Raw genomic sequence first — 11,116 nt, 5'->3', positions numbered from 1 at the left:
TTGTCCACCGAATTTTCAAGATTGTAAACAGGCATAACTTTGTGCTTCAATTGCAGGTTGATTTACCGATGGCTGGCAAAGGGTAGTGCTGCACATCCAACAGGGTGAAATCCTGGCCCCGCCGAAGCTGGTAGGAGAACTCGGATCGAAACCTCTCCCACCAATTACAACTGTAAACCGTGACAGAAAAGCACACTACTAACAATGGTCATTTTAATAGCAGACACATGTTCAATAGATAACACATTCATTAGAAGTATGCTTTAGGTGAATGCGCTTCGTTAATACCAAACAGAAGGTGGCTCTGAGAGCTCCAGAAGAGTTTGCTGCAAGGTGAGGAACTGAATTCGAAAAAAGGGCCCTGGTGTTTCAGCAAGCACACTGATGGACCTGCTTGTAGATGCACTCACGAAATTAACTTTTCAGATACACAAGGTACCACAGGTTAAACTAAATACTTGAGAAAGGGAGCCAAGATGGTATTAGGTTTATGAATTTAATTATTTCTCTACTCCTTCAAGGAAAAAGGCTTTATTTTTCAGCAGATTTTAGTTCGTCAGCCTGATCTGGAGTACATATGCCTCATACGCTTCTTTACAGAACTCTAGGTATTTGCAGTTGGTTTGAATGGAGTTCATGATGTCTTTGATCTGTTTCATTTTTCTAATGAATAAACTCTATTAACCCAAAAAAAATTCAGTCCTGTGAAGTTTTTTTGGTTTTTTTTTGCTTTGGAATTTACATTTGATTACAAAATACTAAAACCAATACTCTGATACTACTTCAGTATCTTTTCTTCTGTCCCATGGAGAACTGCTTAAGAAGTATACATTAGCCTTACCTGATGCCATGATTACCAGGCACAGTGCTCAGTTTGCATATACAACAATTTATTTCACCTTGTCCACTTTGGCTAATAACCAAATATTTCCCTAAGTATTCATTTGTTACACCAATCATTTCATGTAGGTGTTCATTGCATTCCCTATTGGAAATAAAAACATATCCTATAGGTAGGGTACCATATGCTCTCTTAAAATGATGCCTAAAACACTGACACAACTAATGAGAACTACTAATAACTAAAACCAGAGGTAAACTAATGAGGGACATGACATACCAGCTAGACATGCAACATAACAGCCAAGTAGCATCTGCCAATTTGACTTAATGTATTTTTTATACATTAAGTAATTAATAATACAGATTATAATCAGTGTTTAGGATGTCAAGTAACACCACAGCAGTTCATATAGACCATTTTGATACAGCAGCAGAGAGAGCAAAGGCACTCAAAACACTGAATAACATCAGGAGTTGGGGAGTTGAGTGTTTCCCAGCAGAGCTCTATAAAAAAAAAAGAGAGAAATTTGATAAACCCATTCCTAAATAGTTCTCTTTATTGCTATTATAAAAGCATGGACATTTTTAGAGAAACCTTTTTCTATTAGCCCTGTCTGTTACATAGACACTTCTGATGTCAAAAGATCATGTGCCACATTTCTATCAACACATATTTTTCAGTGATAGGGTCAAAAGCATAAAGCACCTATGTGGTCCCACTTTTCTTCATTTTTTAAGACTATTTAATTTATTATGTTGCACATATGTTCTCCAACATTTATTCAGATGTAGGAAATTTGACAGCTTTCAGTTTTCTGTGACATTTATAGGAAGAGACCAGTAGAAACTACAGAGGAAAAGTTCTTACCACTTGACTGCCGCCTGAGTAGGGAGATTGCTGAAAACAAACAAACAAACAAATTTATAGGGATGTTCCCAGCCAATGGTTTCTAACACAGTTTTTTCCTGTGATCAACAAGATTTTAATAGCTTAACCCAAAGGGTGGTTTTAAGTTGTTCTAGAGGAAGGTAGAACTAATATTAACAGAGGATGTTCTCTTCAGACCAAGTCATCCCAAAATTTCTCTACACACCACCCAGGCTCTTTGTTTACTGAGAAAAGAAAATGAAAGTATTCTTACCGGTTTCCCAGAGTAAGTGCTTCCTGAGCCAGAGCCACCCTGTGAAATAATTATGAACCATTTAATTTTGTCCTACAAGGCTGCAGTGGGCCGTGTCCAAAGAGCACACAGCAGTCTTGAAAATGCCCTGGACATAAGAGGGTCTGATAGTGATTTTGGTTTTACCATTTTCACTGCACTTTCCCCCCCTGTTTGAATTGAATGGTCTCAAATAGGCACAGCTATGTCCTTTTTATTGCAGGAAGAGTTTCAGAGGAATGGGTCAAAGCAATGTGTCTAAACTACAGAGTTGGAAACTGAAACAATTACCCTGCTATATAAATGCATCATTCTTATCAGAATGACCCAACCATGTTCCTATGAGTAAAAAACTTTGCTGTGGGAGGAATAAATCCTGCCTCATGCTAAGGTTCAAGCTGGAGCAAAATATTCAAATTTTCATTGATAATTTTTCTCATATATTTACTATTGTAACATAATTTAAAATTTTACCCTCATTGTTACCTATCTTAAAACCCAATATCCCCATATCTAATTTGGCTGCAGAATACTGAAAGAAGAATATCCTTACTGGCTTTCCTTGTTGACTGCCTCCTGAGGAAGAGGAACCCTGAAAAAAGATACCTGTTTTTGCCTCTAATTCTATTTGTGCTTAAATAGTCTTGCTATCTGTAATTAAAGACCAGAGAAGAATGAACACTGTTTTGTATCCAGTCATCCAAAAATCTCAGGCAAAACCTTATCTGAAATACATATATTTAACATTTTCTGTGATGTGTGTTCTTTCAAATGTTGTATTGGAAAATTTTATGCAAAATTCTCAAAAAAAAAGAACTGGTTTATAGTTGTGTTTAATATATGGAATAGAAAAAATAATAAGGTCCAATTAAACCATAATTCTCATGGTATCAGTCTATGGTTACATTTTGGGTAAAAAAAAGACAGCACCAACAAAAAAAAGTCAAATTATAGGAGGCCTTTACTATATAGCCCCTACTTAAACAAAACTCTAATAACAAAGGTAATTGAAAATAAAAGTAGGTACAGAAAAATTAGATGTTCTGAAAGCATCTTATTCAGTTTTTTCATGAAGTGGCTCTGCTTATTTGAATGGCATTGCCAACAGGAAATTTTACAATCATTAGGTCTTTAAGAAATGCCATCAAATACATACTGAAAATGTCTCCCCTTTAGGATTCATGTATTAGAAAATGTAATATTTATGATCACTTTTTAATAACAAATACATCCTTTCTATAAGAGATAAGCTAAAACATTTGTATGAACTGCCATTGAATGGCAAGAGTGAGGTCCAAATTACACAGTAAAAAGAGTAGTCTGAAATGGTGGAAGTTGAAAATATGTATAGTTAAATGGCAACTATTATTTCCTTTGAAAAGAGAAAGTGTTTTCTTCAAAGCACAACAGAAATACTTAAGATAAATGCATACAAAATCAATGGAAAACTGAGCTCTGAGCAAAAAGTGTATTATTATTATGAATTTAAACAGAAATAGCTGTTCAGAAGTTCCTTACACACACACACACACACACACACATAAATCCAGTGGTTTCCTTCTGTGATTACTAGTTCAGCTACACAGTAAAGTGCTGTCTCAAAACTGTGTGAAAATAAATATTGTGTTTGCATTTGTTGAGAGTATCCCAGATAAGTAAATCATGTGCCACTCTTTGCATATTAAAGTAATTCTCTGTCTAGTCTATAACTAACTTGATACCTTTTTTTTCAGCAGTTGTATAAGAAAAGATAAAGGTAAATTTGAATGCTTTGAACTTACTGGTTTACCATGTTGTTTGCCTCCAGAAGGATATGAGCCCTGTAACAAGTAAATCAAACTTGTATTAATTGAATGTAAAATCATCTATCACTGTCTTGAGACAATTTCTGTAGTACTTAGGACAAGCTTATTTGGGTGTTCTTTGAACAAAAATCATAAATGGGATGCTTAAAATTGGCACTCTGTACTACATACCACAAGAATCAAGAAAGCAGTGTTATAAAATACAGCCTGGCAACTATAGTATGTTCAAGGAATATTTTACACAGAACAGTAACTCATTGTAACCAAATCTTTTATTCGCCTTACTGAACCAGCTTCAATCCATATTACCTCCACTGTTTAAACTTAATAAAATGGCCAAATTAAAGTATCAGTTAGCATGAAGTAACTGACCCAATCTATAAAGTGTGTTAGGAAAGAGTTTGAAGTGATGGGATGGAAAGAGAATACTCACCTGCCCACCATACTGGCTGCCTCCTGAGGGATAAGATCCCTATTAAAAAAAAAGGTGAAGAAGATTAACAGCGGTTACTTTTCATTATTCTGTGCAAAGTGAAATATCACAGGAGATCTCAGTCATAATCTGGAAAGTATATTAATCTAAAAAGATACAGTAAAAGACTTCTGATCTAATGCCTCAAAGTTCTTCAACAACTGAAAGTAATAAATTGGGCAAACAGTCACAAAACAGCTGCTGAGACTGTTCTGTTCCACAAATAAATGGATCAAAAGTGTCTTACATATGGCTCTATTGAAGAGAAAAAAAATAGATTTTATTTGTGATTTTCTATTATGTCAGGCATGTTTAGAGAGCACCATGTGTATTATTGTAGAAACATTGTTAATATTACCAATTAGGTAGTTTGAGGGGAAAAATTATTTGCAGTGTTAAGAATTCTCTCCATTCTACGTGAGATTATCTTTTTAATAGAGTGATACTGAACACCAATGCTTGCCATTGGAATAAAAAGCAATTAATTTTTTTTTACCATGGTAGAGTGAGACATTGCAAACACAGTAATACTAATGAAAATAGGCTCCATCTTTTGAGTTAGTCATGCATTTAACTTGTCAGCTATTTGCACTAGTAACATTTCTGAATCAGTGGCAAACAGTCTGCATAAGGTACATGCTTAATGGGAAGAGTCTTGAAGTGATCTGAAGAGGAAAGTAGTGTTATTGTGTGCAACACACCTGAATTTATATTTTTTAAGCAGTATCTATTGGCTTATTCTGTACCAAATTTTCCAAGATGCATTCTGAGGTAAAACAACTAAAATTATGATCTATGGAATTTCTTTGCATGGAAATTTGTTCATGCTACTCTATTTTGAGTATACTCCAGCTACTGACAGTCCCTGTTTTCAAATATTTATTAGGAGTAAAATGACCCTAAAAACCTGGCAGTATATGTACTGCATATTTTTTCAGCTGATAAATTGCAAATAGAAGTAAGATCTTGAAAACAAAGAAAATTTGCTTGCCTGTCCACCATACTGATTACTTCCAGGATATGAACCCTATAAAAAGAATGCAATTTTTTTATAAACAATTTTTTTAATAGCAACAAATTTTTAAATGGCAAAAAAAGATCCTGGACCTAATATAATATAAACAATACTCATGACACTGATTAACTGGCAGAATTTTACACAGTTACTAATGCAATGGCAAATGACTAATTATGCATACATCATATTGTTTTATGCAGTGAGATGAACCCTATGAATGATTCTTCAGTAATTTTTTAAGGTAAGAAAGCTTCTATAACTACAAAGTAAAACCTTGGCTCTTGTATATAGAAGGATATAATTGAAATGTCAACTGTGATTGAATAAAAGCCCCTGCACTCTCTGGAATTATTTTACCTATCTCTGTGACTAAACTGAGCTCAATATTTAATGGCTGCTGGCACATGTGAAAACCGAGCCATGTTTATTCCTGAGGAACTAGTCTGTGTAAATGCTAGAGACAAACTGCCTACCTGTCCACCATGGTAGTTGGTTCCTGAGAAAGAGCCCTGCATTCAATAGAAACAGCAATGTTTACTCTGTGATAATTCAGTGTCACACAGAGGACATCCAAGAGAACAAACTGACCTATTGCAGTGATCAAGTCATTTACACTGCTTACTATTATTCTGATTCGTCTTGATTTATATGTCAAGGAATATATGTATATATATATATAACGTGTATATAAGTGAGTATTATTATTATATAATTTCTATTTATATAAACTCTAATTTATATTAGAGTGTTTTCAACACTTTTGATTCTCAGAACTGGCATATATACCATGGGTTATATACTTGGGCATGTCATTTTGCTTCATTACATAGACCAATAAAGAGAAGTAGTGATCCAAGAAATTTTTGACTGCACTGAAAAAAACCCAGTTAACTGAGCCTCCTTCAGAAGTAAATTAACTTGATCTCAGCAGAATGGGGGGAGTGGGGATTAGGGGATGATTTTTATATTTTTGGGGTTTTTTGGCTTTTTTTCCAGGAATTTACAAAGAAATAGGAAATATACGAGTTAGACAGAAAAATGGAAATAGCTTTAATTTTCTCAAATGTGTTTCTCTACCCCATTCTGAAAGCATTTGAAGCCAAGATTTTAATCTAAGTTTCACTAGTTCAATCATATTGTTAATAACTATCATAAGAGCAAAGTCCAAAAGCCAACAGGTACACTATGAGATATTTGTGAAACAGATTCTTAGAAAAGTCCCAGGCCTCTCTTACAAACTGAGTAGCTCATTTTGAATACAATGCTGTGGTTCCAAATCACTTATTATTTTTGCCTTTAGCAGGTTCAAAATTAATTTCTCATTTTAGCATAATGTGGAAAAAGATTTCATCATACATAGAACTTGACAGACAGAATTATTTCAATAAGTGTAGCTCCTTGGGAATTTTCCAGTATGAGTACATACTATGAATAATATATAAAGACAAAAAATACTTACTGAACCTCCACCGGGGCACACACACCCACCCTGTACAAAACACAACCAAACTTACTTTCCTGGGTCTATGATTGGAATAGGCCTCTGAATTAGTAAATCAAACTCATATTCTGCTACTCTAAGAAAATGGATTATGAAACACTACTCATCAACTTATCAAGCTCCATTTAAAAAGGAAGGTTTTTTATATCTTCCCTGCCCTTTTAGGCTAGCTGTGCACTTACTAATCGAATTTTAAAATAGAATCTTCTAACTTCTCATTTAAAATTTACAGTAAAAGCCTACTCACAAAAGGATAAGTAAAACATTCTGAATAGTAATACTGCTTATGTTTTATTTTTCCTTGAGGATACCAGAGCAATTAGAATTTCCCCAGGGAAGTGATCACAGCACCAGGCCTGTCAGAATTCAGGAAGTGTTTGGACAATGCTCTCAGGGACATGGTGTCATTCTTGGGGTGTTCTGCCTAGGGCCAGGAGTTGGACTGGCTGATCCTGATGGATCCTCCCAATTCTGTATACTCTATGATCTTACGGATACATGCAGTGCTCTTTGGATGACTTCCAGTGCAGGCCTATTAGGTAACTTCTACACTGGTAAAACTCAGAGGTGGCCAGGAGTCCACTATTCATTGTCTCACTTTCCACACGCAATCTGGATTAAATGTGTGACTGGAAACAGTTTTTGTGAAGGGAAATTACACAAAGCAATTTGGGAGTATATGACACTAGCAGAACCATACAGAGAAAGAAAACATACCTGTCCACCAGACTGCCTGACCCCTGAAGAAAAGCCCTGGAAGAAATGAGTAACTTAATTACTTGTGTGTTACTGAGTAACATTCTCACTTCTCTGTGGTTCTCAGAATTTCAAATTGCTTCCATTTAAACATAACACAAAAAATTATCTTAAACCATGATATGTTGAAGAAACATTTCCATGCTGTGACATTTCCCGTGTCACAGGCCCCTGTGTCATTTGGTCTTAATGTGATCTGATATTCCAAACTCATATTTAGCAAATCCACCTACAGTCTGGCTTAAAGCTATTCTATCTCAGAATGTTCCTTTTCTGCAAAAAATACCAGTCTGTTTTCCTGATGAGCTGTGTACCCAAACTGCAAGTACCATGAAAGTAGAGGTTTTACCTGTCCACTATACTGGCTGCTTCCTGAAGAAGCTATACCCTAAAGAAATGAAAAAGCATTTGTACTTGTTGCACATTCTTTAGCTCATGACCTGTCACAGAAAATGACATTTTTGTCTTCCTTGGATTTAAGTGCCACAGAGACATGAACATGTACTTTGTAACCATACTGAAATCCACTGAGAGCCTTTACAGTGGCTGCTGTTTAAACAGAACAATGAAGTTTGAATCAAAGTCAGCTTCAGGCAGGTGTGGGTGGTGCTGCTGCCCTGGACTGTGTGCTCACAGTAGCCTTCCATACCTTGCTTATGTGGCCTGACACAGCAGAGTCAGATATTCAGCTATTCTGCCTAAACACTGTTTTGCTGTAAGACACTCCTTTAAAAAATATTCTGATTTTCAGAAAAAGAAAAAGAAAAAGAAAAAGAAAAAGAAAAAGAAAAAGAAAAAGAAAAAGAAAAAGAAAAAGAAAAGGCAAACAATGGAGAAAACAGTCCATAAACAGAAAAATAATTCTCACCTGTCCTCCATAAGGTCTGCCACCTGAGAAAGATGGACCCTGTAGCAAAGGTGCCAATTATTTCTCAAATCAAAAAGCTTTTTTAAGAGCTTTTTAAAGAAGCACTATTTTTTTTTTCTCTGTTGCACAATGAAAAATGTCAGGAAGATAAACACTCAGCCTATTGCTTTGAGTGTCACTCCATATTAGAGGCTATACCTCCAGGCAGCACCAGGAACTCTATCTGTCATCTTTCATTTCACAGGGGCATGAGGAGTCTCAGTAAGTCCTCACCTTCTCCCCTCTTCCTATTTTTAACCATACTGCTTTTCAGATATCAACTCTGATACTGCATTTTTCTGAAGGAAATGAGGTAGAGGAGGGAGGAATCTGCTTCCTTACTGTTAGAGATAAGAAACCTTGACAGCAACAGGGCAGGTTGGAGGGTAGAACAAGGCCAGGACTGCATTTAAGATAACAGAGGCAGCAGATCCCCACAGGTTTTGTATTGCTTCAAAGCGTATATCTTTAGATACCTATCTTTTATCAGATAAACAGATTTTTTTCACAAAGCATTTTTTCAGTCAATATAAAAGTACCAAGTTTTGGTGTAGAATGAGAAGAGATTCTCACCTGTCCTCCATACTGGCTGCCTCCTGAAGAAGGTGAACCCTGAACAAAAAAGAATTGAATAATCTCTATATCCATATCATTGAACTCCTTCAAACCACGCTCCATGTGAAGGAGTACCCAGTTTCCTTCCCTCCAGAACTGTCAGTGGACTGAACCACACTTGCCAAAATGGCTGAGGCTCATCTGCATTTACCATGGTGCATCAGAAATTCCATCTTAAAAACTCTGCTGTGGCTTGGGACCCCATACATTTATAGCCATTATATACTTAGCAACAAATTAGACAAAAAATGGACGGAACCCCCAAACCAAACCCCAATCTCCTTAAAATATTCTTGTACTCAGAAAACTGCCAAATCTCTTTGATAAAGTAGTAGATGCTACAAAGGAAGAATATTTACCTGTCCACCATATTGGTTGCCTCCTGGGGAACGTGAACCCTGAAAATAAACAAAAAATGGAAACTGAAACCTTTTTACACCTGCTTCATAAATGCATAGAATCATTTCATGAGGCTTTAAAGATTATGGTTAGCTTCATAAAGTGCTGATTTATTTCAGAGAGACATGATATCTAGTCCTGCAAATTTCAAGAGTCAGTTGAGTCAGCCAAGTATTTCACATTCTATTTTTTCTTAGTCTTAGATAATGATCTTCATCTGAACTTGTTTTGTTTACAGTATTACAGTAGCATCAGAACACTACAGAGAAAGATTTACTGAAGAGATTTTAGATTAAATTAAAGCTAAAATAGAGTCAGTCAGGTGGACAGTAAATAAACTACAAAAATGGGAACTATTAATGCTTACTTGTCCACCATACTGGCTGCCTCCATAAGAAGATGACTCCTGGAAAAAAATTGATAATTAGTTGTTTCTGAATATCTAATTCATGGAAAGAAGTGGCAAAGGCACCTATATTTTGTTGGAGTGTTTGTGTGTAATTACCCCAAAATAAACTCTGTTTTTTTGTCTTCCTTGAATTTACAATATTACCACAGAGTATAGACCACTGCCAATTTTCTTGATATATTAAATTGAGGTCCTTAATGTGAGTCAACTATTTATTTAATAATATAATATAAAATATTAAAAGTAAGAACTTACATGTCCTCCATACTGGTTAGCTCCAGAGGAATATGAATCCTGTAAAGAATACCAGCTGAGTGAATTACCTGCAGTAGGATTTCCTTAAATAAAAACATGACTCTGCCAGGACAACAGGAGCAAGAGAGCAAGGTGAGAGGGAAGACAGGTGAGCAGGGCTTTCAGAATGCTTTAATAACTAGGATTTCAGCTGAGCAAGCTAATTTGGGAAAATACCTGAGATCCTTAGCAAGGGTAGAAGGCAAAGACAGAGTGCTTTGTTTGTGTGACATATTGGGAAGGTTAAAGTAAAATTCTTTCCTGCTCTTTCTCTGCTCACTTCTGGAGAATGAAGTTTTTTAATTTGGAAAGCTGAATGCTGGTCCAGAGCTAGCAGTAAAATATTACCTACCAACAGGACTCTGAAAACCAAACTAAGAAAATTTGCTGAAACCTCATACAACAAAAGGTCTCTTTAAAGAGGGGAGATTGGATTTTTTTTTCTTCATAATGGAATTAGATCAAATAGGAATTCAAAATGATGCAGTTTGATTCATTCTTTCCCCACACTTGTTTGGTTGTTTTTTGGTTTGTTTGGGTTTTTTTTCAAAGCTTCATTTTGCAAGTTTCACAAAGTCAGGGCACTCTTGGCTAAAAAATCCATTGTTATAATTTTTAGGACATATCTAACTCAATGATGAATTTCACTTGCTGGGCTTCTGTTCTTTTTACCCAGTTCCTATATAAAAAATTGAATTTAACTGAATGAATTAACAATCATTTTCAGCAGTGGTAAATCATTCTTTTTGGAATGAATGCTTACCTGGCTGTTGTAGTGGCTGCCTCCAAAAGAAGATGTGCCCTGGGGAAAAAAGAGCAGTAAAATCACACAAATCCATATACTTGGGGGATTTTTTTATATAATTCCAAGGAAGCCAATAGAATTGACTCCCAAAGTAAATATTTGCACTGTTATCTACCTGTGTTTGTAACAACA

The 11,116-nt window shown here is 35.6% G+C and overlaps 1 protein-coding gene across 1 annotated transcript in view; it reads right to left on the bottom strand.

Annotated features, from left to right (window-relative positions):
* Window positions 1-689: 689 nt before the first annotated feature.
* Window positions 690-11,116, bottom strand: part of LOC106630780 (uncharacterized) — a 73,199-nt gene continuing 62,772 nt past the window's right edge. The window contains exons 60-75 of the mRNA XM_074546159.1: window positions 10,943-10,981; window positions 10,141-10,179; window positions 9,844-9,882; window positions 9,437-9,475; window positions 9,036-9,074; window positions 8,424-8,462; window positions 7,517-7,552; window positions 6,758-6,787; window positions 5,772-5,807; window positions 5,272-5,307; window positions 4,242-4,280; window positions 3,785-3,823; window positions 2,557-2,595; window positions 1,986-2,024; window positions 1,712-1,741; window positions 690-1,347 (exon numbers count right to left, since the gene is read on the bottom strand). Of these exons, the coding sequence (XP_074402260.1) occupies window positions 1,249-1,347; window positions 1,712-1,741; window positions 1,986-2,024; window positions 2,557-2,595; window positions 3,785-3,823; window positions 4,242-4,280; window positions 5,272-5,307; window positions 5,772-5,807; window positions 6,758-6,787; window positions 7,517-7,552; window positions 8,424-8,462; window positions 9,036-9,074; window positions 9,437-9,475; window positions 9,844-9,882; window positions 10,141-10,179; window positions 10,943-10,981 (657 nt within the window). The 3' untranslated portion in view covers window positions 690-1,248. The remainder of the gene's footprint in view (window positions 1,348-1,711; window positions 1,742-1,985; window positions 2,025-2,556; window positions 2,596-3,784; window positions 3,824-4,241; window positions 4,281-5,271; window positions 5,308-5,771; window positions 5,808-6,757; window positions 6,788-7,516; window positions 7,553-8,423; window positions 8,463-9,035; window positions 9,075-9,436; window positions 9,476-9,843; window positions 9,883-10,140; window positions 10,180-10,942; window positions 10,982-11,116) is intronic.

Source organism: Zonotrichia albicollis, chromosome 8, assembly GCF_047830755.1.
Source record: "Zonotrichia albicollis isolate bZonAlb1 chromosome 8, bZonAlb1.hap1, whole genome shotgun sequence".
In the NCBI taxonomy this organism is placed as follows: Eukaryota; Metazoa; Chordata; class Aves; order Passeriformes; family Passerellidae; genus Zonotrichia; species Zonotrichia albicollis.
Note: the sequence above shows the minus strand (reverse complement) of the source record. Positions and strands in the feature narration are given on the sequence as shown.